Below are 23285 nucleotides of genomic sequence, written 5' to 3'. Positions count from 1 at the left end.
AGGGATTGGGAGCAGTAAAACCGTGACTCAACTGCAGGGTTTTACCACCCCCTAACTTTACATGTAAACAAGCTCTAAGGGTGCTGCTGCTGAATATAACTTAAGGGCTCATTCACAAGTACAGCAGGCACTGCTGTTCCTCTGAAAAGCTATCCAAGTGTGTTTGAAAGGTGGTGTAGTGGCGATATGTTGTCTCCTCACCACCTGATTTAAACACCATGATTTCCGCGGAGTGTGTGCGATTGGTACACGGTAGTATGGCAGTTAGAGGTTTAAATCATGTCTGAGGAGGCAACACCATGCTGTGTGATCTTTGACTTCTATGTTGTTCAGGTAGATTTCCACCTCTTTAAGGTTGCCTACCCCTGATCTAAATGATTCAGAGAATAATTGGGAGAAGGTCCTGTGGTTAGATGAAACTAAAATGAGCTCTTTGGCATTCACTCGACTCACCGTGTTTGAAGGAAGAAAAATGTGACACTGACCCTAAGAAAAGCATCCCTGCAGTCAAGTATGGAGGTGGAAACATTATGCTTTGGGGCTGTTTCTCTGCTAAAGGTACAGGCAGACTTTGCTGCATTGAGGGACCAATGGACAGGGTTATGTATTGTAAAATCTTGTATGAGAACCTTCTTCCCTAAGCCAGAACACTGAAGATGGGTCATGGATGGGTCTTCCAGCATCACTATGATCCAAAACATACCTCCGAGGCAACAAAGGAGAAGCACAGTGAAACTGGAAAAAGAGTCAGCAGCTACTAAAACTGTAGCTACTGACTTTTGAAAAAAACAGCCACTTATCTGTCCCTTGATCCCATGGTGTTTCACCGGCCGTCCTGTGTTGCCAGCATCTTCAGTGTGGGCACCAGGCTGTGACAGCTTGCGGCATCACAGCCGGATGCCCACAGCGCATGGTCCTGTAGTCTTCTGGGACCTGTCATGTGTCCCAGAAGACTACGGGGGGGGGGGGGAGAACAATTTCCGCTTCCAATCGCCTAGGTGATTGCAGTAAGAGTGGGTACCTGTCTGTTTCGGGTGCCTGCTCCCCAAAGGTGCCAGTCCTTAACGGGGAGTAGTCATTAAAGCTTAACTTTCCCTTTTGGGTGGAGTTCCGCTTTAAGGTCATGGAGTGGCCTAGTCCGTCTTCAGACCTTAATCCTATAGAAAATTTATGGAGGGAGCCGAAACTTCGAGTTGCCAAGCAAAAGCTAAGAAACTTTAATGATTTGGAGAACATCTATAAGGAAGAGTGGACCAAAATCCCTCCTGAGATGTGTGCAAACCTGGTAACCAATGACAAGAAACGTCCTACCTCTGTTCTGTTCCTGTCAACAAGGGTTTCTCCACCAAGTACTAAGTCATGTTTTGCTTGCTGAACTGCAACTCAATTTATAACATTTGTATTGTGTTTTTTTCTGGATTTTTGGTTGATATTCTGTCTCTATCATTTAAAATACACCTATGATAAAAATTAGACCCCACAAAAAAAAACTCATCTTCGACTTTGCTAAGTTAGAGGCAGCCTGATTTTACACCTAATGTGCACTTTTCGCTTGATTGATGTCCCTCAATGGGCACTTTCTGAAGATGCGGACTTTTACCCTAGAAACACATTAGCAGTTGACTTATTTTAAGGCAAATAGGGTGTTCACTTTCCAAGGTAATTTTCCCTTAGTTTATAGAATGAGGTGAGGCTCTGCTGACTTCCATCATCTAATCATGTGCAAGCAAAAACAGGTTTTTTTTTTTTTTCTTTTTTGTTTTTTTTTCACTTGCATATGATTGGGTATTTTTTGCTAAGTGAATTTTTACCATTCACTAAGCCAAGTGGAAATTCCCTTGCAATGTGAAAATTCCCTTGCAAAGTAAAGAGCCTAGTTGCACATAGTGCAGTCAATGCAGTGTATTTAAATTATATTTATTAATTCTACTTGTGAGTATGTTATGAAGAGACAACACATATTAAAGCTTGCTACAGTTACCAATGTTTAAAGAAGAATTCCATGAAAATGTATTTTTCCCATGCAGTGGCATTGTGCCCGCACTGCATTGGTTAACTGCTCTTTTTTTTTTTTGGCTAGGGGTAAGGAGAGCGGAGATGCACTTGCCTAATCCACTGATCCTGTGAGTGCAAGACCGGTCCTTTCTGCGTCTGCTCCTTCTCCCCCTGCATTTGGATTTGTGAATGTACTTTTCTTGACATCTTCACGCCCATGAACCACTGTGGACGTGAGGACAACAGGAACAGTCCCCCGCTGGACGTGGGGGAGCACTGTTTTCCAGAGGATCGGGGGATCAGGTAAGTATAGCCTTTCGTTGTGCCCCCAGACACAATGAGCAGTTAATCCTTTCAGTGCAGACACAGCCCCACTGCATGACTGAAACAAAAGTTTTCATGGTTTTCTGCTTTAAAACCTAAGTGTAGTCAAAATAAAAAAAACAAAAATTGACACAAGGGACATGATTTACTATTACTGTGCTTTGCCCCTTGTACTGTTGATTCTTGGTTTCCGTGAAATCCTCCTATATCAATACCCATCACCCCCACAGCCATAATCTTTCAGTGTGGCTTAGACCCGAGGGAGCTCTCATTTGCACACATAAAGAGTGCCCGACTATACTCGCCCTTTCCACCCAGCTCCTCCATTCATAGAAGCTGGTTCTACAGATTCTATGGATGGAACTGGATCTTTAAATGGAGGACAGGTGGGTGAATAAAAGGTCCACCGCTTCATTCATAGATCACGTTTCATTCATTAAACTGTCGTACCAGCTCATATGAATTCAGGATCTGGGTGGAAAGGAAGGGCATAGGGTGCAATTAGTATAAAGTTACATCCCTTGTGCTGATTTTGTGTTTTTTCTTCCTTACTACACGTAGACTTTAAGGTTCTAGGGTTTTTTTTTCTTTTTGGATGTTTAATACTGATAAATATTAAAATGAACATAAATTTAATCCTATTAAAGTCTTGTGTATGGGTGCCAAAAATGTTTTGGGTATTGATTTTACAGCTACTTTATAATAGCTGATAGAGTCTCCTATATTGATGGTTCCCAAGTCTACCTACTATAACTCATTGCTGTTTTTTGCATGCAGGAGTGTAAAGTGGAAAACCCAAACACAGGATTTATTTATAATTTGGAATCTTTGAGGAATCAGTCTGGATATGTTGCTAAAGGAAATGGTAAAACATACAAGGTAAAGAGCCAGAGTTCTAAATAGCTGGATTTTCTTATGTAAAAGAGAAGAAGTTTATGTGGATGTTATCAGGATTAACGTGCCTACTAATGCAAGGTTTACATATCCCTAGATAAGTGTAAGACAGCAGAAATGATAGAAACTGTCCTGCAATACAACTGTTTGGCCTTTTTAGCACATTGACATTACCTAAAGGGAATGTTCAGACTTTTCAGTGTTTTTGTTAATGTTTATGTAAAAGTGACTAGGTTTTTAAAGCACGTGCAGCAGATTCCCACGCATACACCCAAGTGCCGCCAGCTCCTGCTAGATTGGCACTATAGCGCTGCTACGTTTGTATGCATGTGCAGAGATAAGCCATGTTTGCACATGCTAACTTGAATACTTGTAAAAGTCTGCCTCCTGGGATAGCTGTGATGTAGCGCGCGTGGCCTAGTCACAAAACCAGGAATGTAAACATTTTTTTTTTTTTTATAGCATTTGTGTAACGAGGGACAAAATTAAAATAACTTGTTTTACAAAGGTATGTAATGCTTAACCCCCCCAAAAAAACATAAAAAAACTATAGCATTTCTCTGTGTATCTTAATTACAGTATATATATGTACAGTTAGCTCCATATATATTTGGACACAGGCACAATTTAATTTTTTTTTTCAGGTATTTACCAAAACATATTCAAGCTATAGTTCTATAATGGATAAGGGCTGAAAGTGCACACTCTCAGGTTTAATTTGAGGATATGTACATCCAAATTGGAGGATGGGTTTAGAAATTACAGCTCTTAAGAGTAGCCATTCCCCCTTTTTCAAGGGACCAAAAGTAATTGGACAATTGAATATAATCGTAAATAAAATGTTCATTTTTAATATTTTGTTGAGATTCCTTTACTGGCAATGGCTGCCTGAAGTCTGGAACCAATGGACATTACCAAAGACTGGGTTTCCTCCTTTGTGATGTTTTGCCAGACTGCAGCTGTCTTCAGTTCTTTGTGGGTCTTTCTGCTTTTAGTTTTGCCTTTAGCAAGTGAAATGCATGTTCAGTGGGGTTGAGATTAGGTGGTTGACTCTGCCATTGCAGAATATTCCACTTCTTTTCCTTCAAAAGCTCCTGTGTTGCTTTTGCAGTGTGTTTTTGGTTCATTGTCCATCTGTACTGTGAAGCGCCGTCCAATCAGCTTTGCTGCATTTGGCTGAATCTGGGCTGACAGTATATCTCTGAACACTGCAGAATTCATGCGACTACTTCTGTCTTCTGTCACATCATCAATAAACACCAATGTCCCAGTGCCACTGGAAGCCATGCATGCCCATGCACACTGTCTCCACCATGTTTTACAGATGACGTTGTGTGCTTTGGATCATGAGCTATTCCAAGCCTTCTCCACATTTTTTTCTTCCCGTCATTCTGGTACAGATTATTCTTAGTTTCATCCATCCAAAGAATGCTCTTCCAGTACTGGTCTGGCTTTTTTAGATTTTTTTGGCAAAGTCAATCTGGCTTTTCTATTTTTCAGGCTTATGAATGGTTTGCACATGGTGGTGAACCCTCTGTATTTGCTCTCGTGAAGTCTTTTCTTGATTGTAGACTGACAATGATACGCCCATCTCCTGGAGAGTATCCTTCACTTGTCTAGATGTTGTGAATGGGTTTTCTTTACCATAGAGAGGATTCTGTGATCATTCACCACTGTTGTCTTCCGTGGACATCCATGCCTTTATGTTGCTGAGCTCACCAGTGCATTCTTCTTTCCTCAGAATGTACCAGACTGATGATTTGGCCACTCCTAATGTTACTGCTATCTCTGATGGATTTTTGTCATTTTTGAAGCCTTACAATGGCCTGTTTCACTTGCATGGACAGCTCCTTTGAACGCATGATGTAGGTTCACAGCAATAAATTGCAAATGCAAATACCACACTTAGAATCAACTCCAGACCTTTTACCTGCTTAATTGATGAAATAACAAAGGAGTAGCCCACACCTGGCCATGAAACAGCTTTTGATTCAACTGTCCAATTAATTTTGGTCCCTTGAAAAAAGGGGGATGGCTACTTTTACAGCTGTAATTCCTAAACCCTTCCTCCAATTTGGATGTACATTCCCTCAAATTAAACTTGAGAGTGTGCACTTTCAGCCCTTATCTATTATATATAACTATAGTTTGAAAATGTTTTGGTAAATACCTGAAAAAACTAGCATTGTGCCTGTGTCCAAATATATATGGGACCTAACTGTAGTTGGAGTTTAGGCAACTCATTGCTAACAGTTTGTGTGGCTGGTACCTTTTTGTCCCATGTGGGTCAAAGCAAAACGTTTACGAACAACCTACTGCCATGTAGTTGCCTTTTTTTCTGTACACACTGCTATGTTCAGCGTCCTAGAAGGAAGAGACGGAATTTCGGGTATGGGGAAAATGTGACTGTCCCTCTCACAATTTCAACAACCAGACATTGATGCTTTCCCGTGAGGATGGGAAGAGAGTCCATAGCCCTTTTTGTAAGGTTTGACGAACCAAAAAATGAAAACCTCTCTTGTAGCAATAGTAATCTTCAATCCGGAGCTGTCCCCTTCTATATTACCTTAATGCCACTCCTGTTTGCCTTAAAGCAGAGGTCCAGTCAGATTTAGAAAAAAAAAAAAAAAAGTCAGCAGATACAAAAACTGTAGCTGCTGACTTTTAAAATACACTCACTTGTTCTGTGATCCAGCGGTATCCTCACTGACCATCCTCTCTCCCTGGTGCTGGCATCTTCAATGTGGGCTCCTGACTGTGACAGCTTGCAGCTTCACAGCCGGGTGCCCACTGCGCATGCGCGAGTAGCGCTGCGTCTTTTGAATGGTCCTGTCACGTATCCCAGAAGACTACAGGGAGGGGTGAAAATTTCAGTTTCCGATCACCTAGCAGAAGTGGGAGCGGGTACCTGTTAAATTCTGGTAACCCCTCCACCCCCCCACTCCCCAAAGGTGCCATACTTAAAGTGGAACTTTCCCCTTTTGGGTGGTGCTCTGGTTTAAGGAATAAAGAAAGTTTATGGAATAAAGAAAAATGTGTTTGCATACTTTACTTGGGGTAAAATCTTCCACCTAAATTTATGAGATGGTAATGGATACTAAATGGCTGCATCTCCCTGCACCACTTACTCCTGAGCTGCACAGTCTTGGCTCAAGAGGTTCTCATATCTCATGTGAGCCATTCACAGCCTTTACTCCCTGACTATATGTAGAGAAAAGACTTTCCATCTGAAGTAACTTGCTCTACTTAGGCTGCCAATACAGGCTCCCATCTGAGGTGACTTGGTCTTCCTGGGCTGCCACTATAGGCTTCCATCTGAAGTGACTTGGTCATCGTGGGCTCCCAATACAGGCTCCCATATGAGGTGACTTGGTCTTTCTGAGATGCCAATGCAGGCTCCCATCTGAGGTGACTTGGTCTTCCTGGGCTGCCAATACAGGCTTCCATCTGAAGTGACTTGGTCATCTTGGGCTGCCAATACAGGCTTCCATCTGAAGTGACTTATTTCTTGTATCCTGACAAAAGTGCCTCTTTTTTTTTTTTTTTCTGAAGAATTTTATTAAAGTGCTTGTCCTGAAGTTGTGTTCTGCCATTGTTTCTGTGGTCTTAAGATATTATATTGTGAGATTATTAACAAAAAATTCTGTTAATCGTTCAATAGCTAAACATATGTGGCCCTGTGGATGGTTGCGGTTCTGTTGGGGATTCCCAAGCTGCTGGCTGTGAACTTGAAAGCGGTGTAGCATCTAGACCTGTCCAGATAAGCCAGTCACTGGATCTTTCTTCAGATTTCATCTCCCTTATCTACCATGGAGCCATTCATGAAGAGACTGGTAAGAGGAAGAATCACACACTTGCCATTCACACATGCTGACGTAGTTGGTGAGGGATTGAAATGGTAAAGGTCTCTATTTTGTTTAATGTACTCTGGGAATATCTCGCTACTAGACTCCCTGAGAGATGAAAGTAGGTTCAGTTCTTCAGCATCTTACTGTTCTCAGAGTAGGCATCATGAATATTTTTGTATAAGACATTTTTTACTTCAAAGCATATATAAACCCCAAAACAACAATACAATATGTTGCTTATTACCTGTCTTTGGATGTTTTGGCTGCATTAGTTTTTGTTCTTGCCAGCTTTATTTCCTTTTTTTTTTTTTTTTTTTTTATGCTCCTGCCAGCTTTGCAGTATCCATGGAGAAACATTGTCACTCTAGGCTGCTCTCGTGTTTTGAATTACTTTCCCTTCTTTTCACCTCTATTACATAGGGAGGAGTTGTGTTGTAGGTCACAGAAAATAGCTGGCAAAGCTGATAACATTGTATGAAATGGCAGTTCAGTACACAGAAGGCTACAAAGATACTTATATTCTGGCAAGTGCTACGGTATTCTGTGTTTGAAAAAAAAAAAAAAGTGCTTATCCTGCAAAAATGAAAACTAATGCAACCACCATGTCTAAGGACTGGTAAGGTGCAATATGTGACATTTTTTTTGTGTGTTTAGATATCCTTTGAGACCCAAAGTCTCATGACATGAAATCCAATGTACGTCAATGAGAGCTGTTCTAATTAGCAGTACTGAAGTCGCTCCAAATTTAGAAAAGGTTCCTGTACTAATTCAAGGTGACTTCTATCCGACTTGTGCCCATAGACTTTAATTGAAGTCGCCTCCAAGTCGAATCATCATCTACATTGATGTGATTTGCCCCCCTACCCCAAAGCATGTTGAGGGCTTGTGGCCTGGTAGGGTTGGGGGTGGGTGTCGCTCGCTTTCCTGAGCAGCCAGGCTACATGCTCTGATAAGGGTCTGGTATGGATTTTGCGGAGGGACCGCCACAACTTTTTTTTTGTTTAATTTTTAATTCACAGCATTCTTTTATTTACATTCAGCTGTCAGCGGGGAAACCACTGACAGCTGATGAGTCATCGGTTGTTAAGGATGCGGCGGCTGGCTTCCCGGCCCTCTCCTTAGCAACCAGCTATTCTTTACACAGAATTAAATTCCATTTGTTCTGAAAATTAGGATTTCGTTAGAAATTCAGTAAATGAAACAAAATTTAACAAAAAAACTGATCTTTTCCAATTGGTAAAAAAAAAAACAAAATGGCAAAATCGCATGGCAAAATCGTGTATCAAGTCGTACTCAAATCGCCAGGAAATTGCATGACTTTCAGGTTGCATTAGTGTGAACCGAGCCTTAATCAGTTGAAACATACAAAACGTACATATTAAACCTTTATTGTTAGAATTTCCTCCTGCGCTGCTCACTTTACCCAATGAAATCAATGGGAATGGCTGTCACTTTGACAGCTGGGTCCCCCACAGTGTGAATGAAGCTTGCAAAGGGCTTTATTCATTCATACATCATTACAGTATTGTTATAGCAACTTCTTCTCCTCGTAGCTGTTTTTTTAAATTAATCCTTTTACAGTTTACATCTTTTTAATACTAATATTTTTTTCTGATTGCTGGTGCAATGCTTTAGAGGCTCCTTAAACAAAAATAATAAATGCATTTTTTTTTACCTGCAAAAGAATGTGCATTTTAATATTTTTTTGTATAAAGGTTAACTTATCCTTTAAAATGTGTTGGGTAGCAAATAGTTTACTCTTATGAGGTGTATGCCACTCCACAATTGCTGTCCTTTACTATTTACACTTTAGTTCATGCTGGGAATGATGGTTTTTGCTATATTTCTGGCACTGCAACTGTTAGAGCTGTGGTGCTCATAGACAGAAGCTGTACTGTTGTGTATCTGCCTCCCTCTCCCCGTTGCAAATAGCAGAAATGTTATTTTACAGGCATTTGATGTTTTGTTTTTTGAGCCTGTAAAAGCACCGTGGTCTTTGCCCTTAAGAACATGGCAGTTCATGCTTAGGTTCTGGGATATACAAGTGTCTCTAATCTGATTCCTACAATGCTAAAAGCTAGAAAGTCTATTTTTCACAAGGCCTGTCATTGGATATGGAAGGAATATTGTATTTGGACTTCCACCCCTGGGGTTTCTTAGTGGGACAATCTCCTTCCTTTCTGCAACAGGGTCTGGATCAGTGTTTGTGTCTCAGTACTATCATGGGTCAGGTTTTTCTCCTTGCTGTTCTGGTCCAGAGACGGTTGGTCTTCCATTTTTGGTTAAGACCTTTGTGCAGGAGGTCTCACATGTTGCTCCCTCCATCCATTACCTGGGACTGTGGGAACTAAATCTGTTGTTCTCCACCCTTCAGAAACTGCCGTTTTTAAATCCATTACAGACATTACTTTCCTGGAGGCCTTATCCTGCAAGGAACCTTTTTTAGTTTTTGTATAGTGACATTGTGGTGTGGAACCTAGGACTTCCTTCTTGCCTAACATAGATTTTTCCTTTCACCTCCAACAGGACTTTATTCTTCGTACCCTCTACCCAGCTTTAGTTCATCAAAAGAAATTTCCCTCCATTGTCCTGTTGTACTTTGGGCTGTGAGAATATCTTTCTGTCACTGCTGCTTTTAGCAAGAGCAGTTCCATTTATCCTGGATAGAGCTTGTAAGGGTGCACCGGCTTCCCATTTCACCATCTCTAGGTGGCTCAGGCAGACCTACTGCAAATACATGTTCATGGTCTGAAGAAAGGAAACCGTTGTTTCCCAGACAGCAGATAGTGACTGACAGTCACCGTTCCCTGCTCACAGCGGCGGTGAGAACTCAGATCAGCAGTCATGTGATCGCAGAGTTCTTACCCTTACAGCCGGCAGGGGACAGATGCAGCATCTACCTAGGCAAGTATAATCTGGCACCCCCCCACTTCTCTTTTAAATAAGTAGAACCAAAGTAAAAAATTGCTCAGGCTCATAATCTGTGTACAGGAGCGGAACTCAAGTGGTTAATGCACATTTCTTTTTCATTTTTACAAAGATATTAACGAGTAGAAGAGTTTGAATTTTTGTCAGGTTTTTCTTGCAGTCTGTGTCCTCATTTCAAAGATATACCTTCACTCAGTGATAATACAAGAGACGATAGAAGTATTTTCCTGACAGTAACAAGGAGAGCAATATAAACAAATGATGACCATGTACTACATTGCAACAGCATTGCTCTTACATGGAGTTTTTTTTTTTTTAGAAAGCTAAAGATACAAATATACATTAGATTGTCACCTCTACTAGCAGGTACCCCTGACTTGTCGGGGGGAATAAAATATGGACAGGTTGGGAAATCTTGTCCAGTGGCTGTTGTTTTCCTCTTGGTAAGCTGGTGCTTAACCTCCCTGGCGGTATTCCCGAGTGTAGCTTGGGGTAAAGTTTCAGTACCACAAGCGGTAACCCCGAGCTACACTCGGGAATACCATGCAGCGCTGCTCCTCGATCACTTACCTTGTCCTGCGCTCCCGCGATGTCCCTCCTGCAGTGTCCCCGGCAATGTAATCTGGCGGATGCCGGCATCTGTCTTCTGGGTTCCGTCCCCTGGGAGCGTCAAACGTACGGGGATGGAACGGCGGGAAATTTGAAAATTACAAAAAGTAACATTCACTAAAATCACATAGTAAAACATTACTGTATCAAACCATTTCACATACATTTTGTCCCTAGTGCTTTGTCCTGTGCCCTGCCTGCATTTTTACTGTTCTTATTGCCTGGAAACTGAGAAATGTCCATGGCGTCCAAATAGCGTCCCTTTAGGTCAAAAGCGGTTTTAGACCAGCTAGAGAACAGCGATAGTAAATCAGAACCACTTGCAGAATTGAGTGATAATGATTCGTGGAGAAATTCGTCATCAGACACTGAAAACAATTTTGCGACTTTGCTCAGTGATGTGCGAATTTGGCGCTATATTTCAACTTTCGGTGTTTTTGGTTTGATTATATTATTGAATTAAATTTATTATATTATTTTTTATGGTTATTAAATTATAATTTATGATTTCGTGTTTAAAGTTTTATCCTTCCCGGGATGTTTACTAGACTCTTGTTTGGACAGATTTCAGTGAGTTATTCCTAAGGATTACAGGCCTACAATATAAAACGCCAAATTTCCATGCAAAATAATAGTACCGCTTTCAGCACCAAAAATCTGAAATAATCATACCGCCAGGGAGGTTAAGGTCACTATAAACCTACCCCTGTCCCTTTCCATAACCTGATTCATAATGTGACTCCTTGTACTGATGGACCTGCAAGCCATCTAAATAGAGATCATGTCTACATATTTTTCTGGCCATGTGGGTTAGGGATATACAAGTGAAAAGACACCTCCTTATAGTTAATTACAAATTTCTTGAAGCTTTGCTACCTGCTTCTTATCCTAGAGAAAGTGGTGGTGGCAGATCAGAGAAAACTCATTGTTAATTGTTTAATATCGTGTCTTTATCTTTTAGGTCAAGGGGATACGTTTACAATAAACTTTGTGTGCAATGATGATTTCTATCCTGGTGAACTCATCTTTTCAAGAGAGGAAATAAACTCTCAAACTCACCTCTACCATACATTTTTTGATTTTAAAACGGCAATGGCTTGCTCTCCTTCTCTAGTGGATTGTCAAGTTACAGGTAAGTCCTTGCATTTCTTTATATTGTGGGTGTTTTTATTATTATTTTTTTTTCTTGTTTTTTGTAAAGCTGTATTTCTTCTTTTTTTTAGATACCGCAGGAAATGAATATGATTTAAGTGACCTTAGTCAGGATGATGAACCTTGGATAGCTATAGATACATCTGATAGTGCAAAAAATAGAACATTTTACCTAAATGTATGCAAACCTCTTCCATATATTCGAGGATGTCCAGGTAAGGTTTTTGGCCAACATCTGCTTTTTTCATCTGTGGCTTACAGTAGTTCTTGGGCAGGAGGAGTGAGCCTGTTTAGCTTCTGCAGGGGAAGCTACTTACCCCAGAATTACATGGCCTGTGAAAAGGAAGAGTAGGCTTCTGAGACAGGTCGATGTACATATAGTTACGCAGTATGGTTTATTAATTGTACTGTTGTTGCTACGTAAATTTTATTTTAGCAACTTACTGTTGAACTATAATAGATAAGATCACCATTTAATCTATGTATATGTTAAAAAAAAAAAAAAAAATCTATACTGGACGAGGGTGCCACCATGTGCAGCTGAGCACAACTTCCAGCCACTATGTGGCCTATTTTAATTCTGTATACTCCTGTCGAAGCTCTGTTTTCTGGAGCAAAACATGTAGAGTTTCTTTTTTTTCTTTGGGAGCACTTTTTGAATGCACATGGTACTTATTCCTCTCCCCCCTTTTTTTGGAGAGGTCTGTACTGCATTTTACAGTGCATCATTTGCATTCCTCAAGCAAGTGAGGTATTTTTGGTGGATATGGTGACGTATGGTGCTTATCCATGGGAGGCTGACATTTTAAGCCATGGACGAGTGTACCCATTCTACATATCTGTAGCATATCTGTAGATTATAATTATCTAATTTAGTTTTGTCCATGGGGTAACTCTATTTCCTTGGCAGAGATTATATATTCAAGTTGATAGGCTTATGATCAAACTTCAGTGCCTCTTTGTATGCCGTCACTTTATCTAAAACGATATGGTATTTGATTTGGTCTGGTGTTATTAACCATTTTGATGTAAGGTAAATAATTGCAATGGTATCCAGTTATATTGTTGTGGGCAGTACATTCCACGCCAATAGGCATTAATTACAGCTGAGCATACATTTTTTTTTTATATATTTGAATAAAGGTTATATATTAGATTCATCAATTGGCCATATGGTGCGCAGGGAAATGCACCCTCGTCCAGTATAGATTTGTTATTTACTAATGATGATGATTTACAATTGGGGCTTAGTTCAATAGTATATTCATTAAAAATCATGTGTTGTGCTTTAAATACAGCTTGTAGAAGTATTTTAGTCTGTCAAATTTGTACATAAATATTTAAAATCTGCAGTGAAATTTGCTCATTACATATGCAGACTCTACTTCCTGGTATTCAGTGCTATACACAGTTTGTGTTTTTTTTGCTCCTTCTCACAGTGCAAGTCTGTGTTAGCTAACTCATCTAAAACGATGCAGTTTGTATTTTATCTAAACAGTTTTAGGAAGTTAGGCGGTATCATTTAAGCAATGGCCAAAATATGGAACTGTAAACCTATAAAATGAAAAGGCAAATTAAAACTGATTTAATGTTTTGCAATACATGCACATATCCCTACATTTTTTTTTCCTTCTAAAAACCATGTAATGTTGTTCATGCTGATCTATCAGAAATCCTATGACTATGGATAGCTTTCTATGCACTGACTTTTCACATAACGTACTCAGGCCTGCCCAGTTCCAGGAAAGGGTGGAGTGTTCTGTAGTGCAGCAAAACAGAAATGGTCAGGGCCGACAACACAAAGTTAGTAGCCCACTGGATTTCTGGTAGATCAGTGGGTGTTTCTTTACCTGCCACATTTTTTAAAAAGCCAAAACATGACAAAATATTTGTGTTGCAGATTTGTAGGCTATATGTCTACTGTGCTTGGACATGCACTTCAAGTTTAGCAGTGCAATAGTACACCAAAGAGGAGCTCCAGTCTGTTCCCAAAAAATAATACTTTAGCTGCTGACTTTTAATATAAGGACAATTGCCTGTCTTGGATCCAGCGCTAGGGATTTAAAGGTTTAAATCCGATGTGAGGAGGCTAAACTGTGCCCCATTATCTTTGACTTCTCCCATGTTGTTCAGGTAGATCTTAAGGTTGCCTACCCCTGGCCTTGGCAGTCAGAAGCCATGTGTCCAGTCCCAGAAGACTGCAGGACTATTCACAATGCACAGCACGGCGGGCACCCGACTGTAAAGCTGCTAGCTGTCACAGCCCGGTGCCCACAGTTAAGATGCGGCTACTCAAGACAGAAGATGAAAGATGAAAACTGCTGGGGTGAGACAGATGAGAGGCTGTTTAGGAAAAGTCAGCAGCTACAGATTTTGTAGCTGCCGACTTTTAATTTCTACTCAGGAAACTGGAGCTCCTCTTTAAGTAAGGGAAACTGATTTCCCACTGCGCTTGCGTAAGCTGCACTGCGCTTTGTGAATGTTCCTGCAGTCTTCTAGGATCAGTGATGGGTGCATTAAATAACAACCAGTGTTTGCTGTCATACTCAGCTTCAGTCCACTGATTAGCCCTGCACCACTTTTCTGCTGCTCGATGTCCCCAATCTGGTAGCCAGCATCATTTAATACACTTCCTCTGAACCCAAGTTGTCCGGGACATCCCCCCCCCCCCCCCCCCCAGTCTGTGACTAGGCTGTGGAAGGTTAAGCAGCACAGTGACTTGGCTCCAATCAGCATGCTTCTTGTCAGCACATGAACTTACTGACTGTTTGTACTGTTGGGTGATACCAATTCTAATTCAGGTACTTTTATTAAAATAAATAAATCTAATGTTATATTAATGATTACATAGCTGCAATAAATTGTGTCCTTTTATATCTGCCTAGAGATCAGCATTAAAGGCTAAGTTCACCTTTTCAGCAAAGATAATAAATGCACATTTTTTTGCAGGTAAAAAAATGTGCTTTTATTATTTTTGTATGCAAGAGCCTGGAAACCATTGCACCAGCGATCAGTAGATCGCTGATGCCATGCAGGTCTCCTGCAGAGCTGTCAGAATATCTGCTTGCTGTATGGGATGTACAGTCAAGCAGATATACTGACAGGATGCTTCAATTAACTACCACAGAGCTTCACAGCACTGTGGTAGTTCATTGAGGACTACAAGCTGACAGTCTCTAAGGCTGCCGGGACTTGTAGTCGCTCATTCACAGAATGCTGTGAATGAGTTTGCGAGTGGCCACGTTTTTTAAACCATTTGACCGCTAGTGGTGGGGGAGGAGAAGATCAATACAAAAGTGATAACAGGCGCATGGTATTGCAGTCCATGCATGTTTGATAAGTTCCAAATGGGCAGGGGTAAGGGTAGTCCAGCAGGCATGTCCCACCCTCTTACCCATGAGCCTGTTTTTAAATTCTAAGATGTGAGTTAATATTTATCTTTCTATTAAATACCTTCACAGTACACACTTAGAGGTGCTGTGCTTCTTTGTTTTCCTTTGGGAGGAGAAGATCCCCCAATAGCTGTTAAAGTTGGGAATGGGGGAGTGGGAGCTGGTCAGATCATAACATGTTACACCCTGATCATGGAAAGGTGAACTTTTAATCACATTTACGGTTTCCATGCCTCCACACCAAAGCTAGTGTCAGGGTAGACCGTGGGGTCCATTCCGCCATGATGTTCAGCTTACTACCACATTCATGGTAAAGCCAAGCAAAAACATAATTAATCCCTAAGATGGTAACAGTGATTATATATGAGTCTTTGCGATTTGTCTTCTCTTGCATATAGTGTGGCTTTACTTGTAGGCAAATAACCTGTTGTTTTCTCCTTAGGGGGAGTTGTTGGGTCCTGCATGAAGACTACAGATAATAAAAACTTCAATCTTGGCTTTATTCAGATGAGTCCTCAGGCTTCAGCAGATGGGTCTCTTACCATTGTCTACATGAGTGGAGACAAATGTAGAGACAACAAGCATTACTCTACACGGATCATCTTCCAGTGTGACCACAACATAGTACGACTCTCTTTATTTTGTACTGTCCAGTTGTTTGACTGCTGACTAAATGTGGACTTGTTTTTTTTTCAGGGATCCTCTATCCCTTGTGGTTTTGAAAGTATGTATTAGAGCAAGGGGCACCATGTAAACTAGTTTGGAAATCAATGGCTTCTAAACAAAACTAGTAAATTAATTTTTGTTTGAGTATAATGTGTCTTGCTAAGTAAAGTAGCAGTGGGTAAAAGAAAATTACACACTACTGTTTTTCTCTCATCCTTTGTAGCTCCCTGACTTCATGGCCACTCAGACACCCAGGCAGGAAGGTGCTTAAGAGCCCTCATGTAATCAGTAGGCTGTATCTTGAGGGAGCTGGAGGAGTAGGCATTCCTAGACAAGACTGTATTTACATGCCAACTGTCCTAGGTAACATCCCGATTTGATCCTTAGACTTTGTGATGGAAAGAACTAAAATGCAGTGAATGAAAGAGGGAAGCTAAGGACAGTAAGGCTGGGGAGGAAATTAGTTGATGCTGGATGTCCTCCAACCAGCAAATGGGGCGGGCATGATTTTGACTTCCTGCCTTAAAACTCACAATGAGCAGTGAAATCAGTGTAAGTCATTTCAAAGAGGAGCCTGTACTGTTCATCACGTAAGGTAAGGCTGGAGTTCGGCTTTAAAGCGGTAGTAAACTGCCCAAAAAAATTTCTAAAAAATCTTCCCCTGCAATTTAAGAGCATAATGTGCTAGTATGCATCGCATACTAGCACGTTATGAAAGACTTACCTGAAAACGAAGCCCTCCAGCAGAGCGCTGTCATGGCTCCTTAGGCTTCCATCTTTACCCGGTCTTCTTTCCGGGTTTGAGATGTGGCCATCTGATTGGCCGAGCTGCGTTGGTGTCACTCCCACGCATGTGTGAAGGGGGTTTCAGCCACGCCATGATGCACTGTCCATTGAGAGCGCAGTGCACATGCGCCTGTAACATCACAGGTGCTTTCACAGTAAATATTTCCTAAACTGTGCATGTTTAGGAGACATTTACAGTACCTACAAGTAAGCCTTATTAAAGATGTACCTGTAGGTAAAAGTTACCAAAGGGAGTTTTCTTCCCCTTTAAGAGCAGCTTTAAGCCCAGAGAAATTGGTGTACCTTATGTTGGACTTTCGATGTTATGTCATCTTTTATTTATTTATTTTTTTTCCAGCTTGGGTAATTCATTTGCAGAATGTTTTTCTGAGTTGCCAGTCATTTTAGGATTACAAATGAACTGTCTTTCAGAAAACAATCTCCAAGATAATTTTTTGTATACAGAATCTTTAGTAGAAACCATGAGATCACAAATATCTGTCTTTTTGGATCATTCTATTTATCTGTGGCATTTTTTAAATCTTATCTTTATTGTAATAGGGGTCCCCTGTTTTCCAAGAGCTAGATGACTGTGAATATGTGTTCTTGTGGAGGACATCTGAAGCATGCCCTGTTATAAGAGCTGAAGGTAAGCATTTACACAGCCAGACAAGTTCTGCTTATACATTAGATTTTTTCTGTCCATGCTGCAGGCTTAACATAAGCCTTGTTTGCCTCGTGGCAGATACGCCCCTGTGCCTAGGTATTGAGTAAGCTGTGTCTGAATTCTCTAGTTTCTAGTCTGGGCTCCCTTAACGGTCTCCAACCCATGAAAACCTTTCTTGTATATTCACTACTACAATTGGTATTGTATGCTGACTAGTATCATCCTGACAAGCTATTTTTTTTTTTTCTGAAGCATTTTGCCTCAACCCTATTGAAGAGGCATTTGTTAAGAAGTGGGCCCAGCCATATCTTGCCTTAATAAAACCCGGACTTTTGATGTTGAGAACATCCAGTGTTTAAGGACCAGGTTGACAAAGACCAGACAAGATTGGAAAATCTTTCTAAGTAGTCCCTTTTTCCCTTGCAAGCCCTTCTTTGCACCCCACCATTGTTTTCATGTACTGTTCATTTGCCAGACCTTGACCAAGGATACATCTATACGACTCTTTGGCTTATTGAACAGCAGTACAAAATATGTTTCTTGTATTACTGTATGCCTTTTGTTGAACACCTTGATGCTTCCCTGGACAGCTTTATTAAAGATGTCACTGGGTGAAAGAGTGCCTTTTTGACCCAGCAAAAGAAAGTGAAGGCTCCTGTTGGAAGACCTCCTCTCTCTGAAATTAAGGCTGCTTCACAACACAATTTAGGCGTTCCAGATGTGTTTCTGCTTGCTCTTTTTTAGTGCGCTTTTGATATGTTTTGGTGTGTTTTTTTTTTTTTTTTGGATTATAATCTTTATTTAAACAAAATCGCGTACAGAGATAAGGTGAACATTTTGGTGAGACATTTTACCAATTTGCGTCATGGCACGGAAAACAGCTGAAATAGGCATTCTTATGTCACCAGTGCAACATGCAGGGAAAGAAAGCAAATAAATAAACAAGACTGGTATATATGTAGCCTAGGAATCCAAAGTGTCGTCAGTGATGGTGGCCAGTTGCAAGCCTAACAGAGGAAAAGAAGCCATGTCAATCAGAAGGGTATCTGGTCGCTTGTGGGTCATACAAAAAAAAGTCACACCCTAAGACCCACAAAACATCCCACCAAGTGCTAGGAAATTCTGGTGTGTTTTTGATGCGTTCCATTGTGGTGTTCCCCCCTCCATTTTTTTTTTCTTTTTCTTTTTTTCTTTTTCTTTATCTCAATTTTAAGGACACGTGTGTTCCGGAGCATTTTTAATGGGTTTTGCCATGTTCCATGCAAAAAAGATACAGCATGCTCTACTTTTGTTGCACTTGAACGCACTACACTGGTGTGAACTAAGGCCATTAGAATACATGAACAACACTGTGCATGCATTTTTGATGCAGATTAAAAATGCACTGGACTACATCTGGTCTGAACCAGCCCTTCAGGGTCTATTCCCATTAGACACTGTAATATAATTACATATACATATTATATTATAATATATTGTTACTGGTGTGTGGTCCGATGCAGCGGGACATCTGCAGTGCCAATGTACTAATTGTGGCACAATGCTCTGTTACTTCTTTTAACGAACTTTATCTTGAAATGTTCTATTGGACACCACAGGGGGTGAAGCAGTGGATTGCCACACACTGCACAGCGTTGGAGAAAAATATGGCCTGCTGTTTTTTCCAGTGCACACTGCCCGCACACTGCCGCAACTCACTGGTGTGAACTGGGCACATAGGAAACACTTTGCCTTGTCTTGCCATGGGACTGTATTGGAATGGCGCTGAACGCAGTCCCACCGCACCTGGTGTGAATGGACCCTAAGAAGAATTTCTTTGGTATCCCCCAAATCTCTAAATCCAAGTCCAAACTGTTGGATGCCAAAACCTTCTAAACCTACGAGCAAGTCCAACTCAAAGTAAGGGGGCTTATGTTAGCCTGCAAATGTCTGGACTGAAAGCATATCAGATGCATGGATAAATGCCAAGGTAACCAGGGCCTTCAAGCTAGAGTTTTGAATTCTATCTCTGCCACACTTTATGCTGTTTCATCCTTTAGCATCCCTGCAGTGATTGACATGCTTCCACGCTGCCCTTGCAAAATGACTTTCCTTTTGAGTCGAGAAAGGTTTATATCCAACATGTTCACTTTACCCAAAGCAAAAGGGGGCATGCACCATTTTTGACATAAAAACACTCAAAGCTTTCATTCACATAAAAATTTTAAATGGAATCTATCCAGTCCATTATTGCTTCCCTTCTGCTGGGGGACTTCCTGGCCTCTGTGTACTTCAAGGTATTACTTATTTGTCCTCTTTTTTTCCCATGCATCAACACTACCTGTGTTTCCCTGTGGGCACAAAGCACTACTAGTTTGTTGCCGTTCCTTTTGGCCTGTTCTCTGCATCTCATGTTTTCTCCAAGGTGCTAGTCTTGCTACACTCTCACAGGGCTTTCCCATGTTGGGATGACTGGATGAACTCCTATTGAGGGAAAACCTGACACAAGCTGGATCAGTCCGTATACAACAAACTGTTAAAACTCTCCAGAGGGTAAACCTAAAAAAGCTAGAGTTGGAACTGACCCCTTGCTTGGAGTATCTAAACCTTCTAGATATCGCTAACAAAATGAACACTTGACTCTTGAAGTGGTTCCATGTTTAGACCCTGCTGCCCAGAAGCCAACCCAACTCTTCAAGGCAGCTTCCTTCACCCAATTCCACCCCATACCATAGCATCTCAACATTCTAACTGTGTGGGACAAGAAAGCACATTCACTAGCAATCCGTTCAGGCTCCGTTCACACCAATGTGTTTTTAGTCCTTTTTGCAGAAACGCACTACAGTTTCCTATGGAACACCTATGCTTTTTTGAGATGCTGCGTTTTTGGAAAGGGTCAAGGACTTTTTTTAAAAGCAAAAAGCAGTGTTTTTGCTACAATAGATTCAATGGAGAAGCTGCTGAAATGCATGGCAGTGCGTTTGTGCTGCATTTTACATTTTTATTCTGCCCAGCAACAAAATAAGTCCCACTTTAACAAAAAAAAAAAGCTGAACAAAACGCTGTAAAAACGCATGTAGAACAATGCAAAACAAACTGAAAAAAGCACTGAAGGCATTAAACCCAAAATGCATATATGTGAACCAAGCCTAATACCCGAGAGAAGGTTATGCTTGGCCTGGTGGCTTACAAATCCAGCCATGGAGTTGTAAAAATCTACTCTCACTGATTAGGTAGCCTTGTATATTGCCATAATTTCTGCAAAGTGAGTTTGAGTTAGTGGCCTTGTGTTGGCCTTGTTTCTCAGATTTGTAAGGCTGCTACCTGGTCTTCATGCATTTTACTAGGTTGATGTTCTGGCCTCAGCTGATGCTAGTTTCATATATAAGCTCCTTTGGGCAAATCTGTGAGCTACAAGTATCCCCTAGTTTTGTCTGTTGTGGGCTTGTTAATATATTTTATGCTGTGTTGCCCACATCTCAGTTTGATTGCTTTTGGATGCCTTCTACATCTCAGAAACCCTTCTGACCCTATAGTATGATAGTTGGTCATTCTATAAGCTCCATATACCTGGCATGCAATTGACATCATCTAGCAGAAAAATGGACACATTTTTACCTGTTTTAATATCAGAATTATTAATAGTGATCACTTTTGTTTTTTGGTTTTTTTTTTATACAGGTGACAAATGCCAAGTTACAGACCCAAAATATGGTCATGTGTATAATCTGAAACCACTGGGAGCAAAGAATGTGGAAGTGAAAGATGGCGATTTCACATATCAGCTTCGTGTCTGTGGGGAAGTTACAGGATCTTCCTGTGCATCCAGAGCATCTAGTGGAACAGTTTCATCCTGTCAAGTGAAGGGATCCACAGCAAAGGTGGCAGGTACTGATATAATTGTGTATCTGCAGAGAGCAGGTTGACTGTTCATGAATGGGACACTTGTATAATGAGTATGTGGGACCACATTACATAGGATTACAAAATCCTGTTATATTGTCAGTAAATGGCAGTTAGAACTTAATTGGGAACATCTTAGTTCGTGTTTGAATGCAAGTAGTCCTGTGAAATATTTTTTTTTTTTTTTAGCTGCTTGAGTCAGAACAGTCATAATAATTTATAAACAACCAGTATGCCGGAATTGTAAATGACTTTCAAACCGTATATGCTTGTTGAAGCTAACCTGAAAATCATTTATGCCAATGAGTTTGCTTGATAAGTCTACTCTAAGCACTAATACAGTTACACACAGTCTGGCTGAAAAAAGACAAAAGTCCATCCAGTTCAACCATTAAAAAAACAAAAGTTATAATCCTATACCCACAGTTGATCCAGAGGAAGGCAAAGCAACCCAGCAAAGCATGGTAATAATGTTAGCGCAAGGTAAGCATGAAGTCAGTAGGTCAGGTGAGAAGTTGGTTTTCTGTCCAATAACAAGTTACCTGTAAACAAACTGTTTTGCCAAGGTAAGCTGTTTGATTAAATCAGGAAACGTTTTTCCTTGGAGTATCTAAACCTCCATGGAAGCCCAATGGCCAAGCATACTTGGGGAAACAAATGATCCGCTGTAAAAATCCATCCCAGCTGGTTTTCTTCTGATGCTTCTGGCGCCTAATGTTCAGTTTTCAGGGGTATAAAAAAAGCAATTATGCCTAATATGCACTTTTATGTAACCCTTCCTTTGTCCAGAACAAAAGGGCTTTGGCTATAGGTGCACTTTAACTGTTCAGCCTGAAAGAGTACAGTAAAATCCAGTCTTCTTTTTGGCAACAAAAAAGTCTGTGCACAAAATTTAAATTGCATCTACGATAATTTTCTATAAACTCCTAACTACAAATCACCTGGCTACGGATCGTCTCCCTTGTAATGATCGTACTGTATACGGGTCCATATTGGATCAAGACTGAGCACTTCTGAGCTTTGGGAGCACTTGCTATCACACTGACGTTTTCGAACATATTGGGGAACTCCTTGTATTGTATGTATAGAAAAGAATAGAAACGGTCACTGTTTTTATGCAGTATTGCACTATTGGAAATAGAAATGCAGCTTTTCCTGGTGGTCTTGCAGGGTGGACAAACATACACCGAACATCAGCTATCTTCCATTGGTCATCATTAACTGTTCTCTTTAGTGGAAAGAAATGTCAGATCATTAATCCAATAATGTTTTGTTGCAAGGTTTAATTACCTTGGTAATCTACTTACTACTCTTCCTTTTACCTAATAGTCCTATGTTTACTTTTGTTTAATAGGATTAACCAATCAAAAGTTGATATATGAAGATGGTATCATTACGATAAATTATACCGGAGGAGAGCTCTGCCACCAGAAGTATAACCGTACAACACTTATTCTCTTCCACTGTGATAAAGCAGAAGAGAAGGTTGGTATAATGTTTTAGGAAAAATTTTGTAAGAAAATACTGCTTTGATTTTGGTAAAGCACAATGATTTACCGGTGCATATTATTTTCTTGAATGTAGTCCTAAGCCATACTTTGATCATGAAACAAAAAAGAAAATTTACTTTTGTTTAACCACTTTTCCACAACCCTATAGCAGAAACACTACTACAGGCCGGCAGGCGTGCGCAAAACCACGTGTGTGTGTATATATACATTATTTCACATTTTCTGGTAAGGGGCGTGCGCCCTACCTGCGCTGCGTTTGGTGGCCTTGGCTGTCAATCGCTGGGTCCTGGCCTGTGATTCCCTGCCACCACCCGGCGATCACTGTGTATCACAGATGGGGGAGAGACCTGTATGTAAACAATACAGATCTCTGCCTTGCCAACTCCTGCTCACTGCTTTGCATGGCTCTGCTAAAGAGCCATACAAAGCAGTGTGCTTACAGTGTAAACTGCACACACAGCACACATTTAACCCTTTGATCAGCCCAGATGTTAACCCCTTCCTGCTCAGTGTCTTTAGTACAGTGTCAGTGCTTTTTATTAGCACTGATCACTGTATTGGCGGCCTCCCCCCCCCCCCCCCCCAGTGTCAGAATGCCCGCCGCAGTCCTGCTATAAGTCGCTAACCGCCG

At 40.8% G+C, this 23285-nt stretch overlaps 1 protein-coding gene across 1 annotated transcript in view; it reads left to right on the top strand.

Annotated features, from left to right (window-relative positions):
* The window catches only part of IGF2R (insulin like growth factor 2 receptor), a 217169-nt gene that overhangs the window by 131591 nt on the left and 62293 nt on the right, over window positions 1–23285 (top strand). The window contains exons 21-28 of the mRNA XM_089673497.1: window positions 3097–3198; window positions 6875–7046; window positions 11560–11730; window positions 11822–11965; window positions 15585–15766; window positions 17156–17243; window positions 20922–21128; window positions 22498–22628. Coding sequence (XP_089529623.1) covers window positions 3097–3198; window positions 6875–7046; window positions 11560–11730; window positions 11822–11965; window positions 15585–15766; window positions 17156–17243; window positions 20922–21128; window positions 22498–22628 — 1197 coding nt within the window. The remainder of the gene's footprint in view (window positions 1–3096; window positions 3199–6874; window positions 7047–11559; window positions 11731–11821; window positions 11966–15584; window positions 15767–17155; window positions 17244–20921; window positions 21129–22497; window positions 22629–23285) is intronic.

This window comes from Staurois parvus, unplaced genomic scaffold, assembly GCF_062004578.1.
Source record: "Staurois parvus isolate SC_StPar_1 unplaced genomic scaffold, SC_StPar_1.0 ptg000139l, whole genome shotgun sequence".
NCBI lineage: Eukaryota > Metazoa > Chordata > Amphibia > Anura > Ranidae > Staurois > Staurois parvus.
This window is presented reverse-complemented; position numbering and strand designations above follow the sequence as displayed.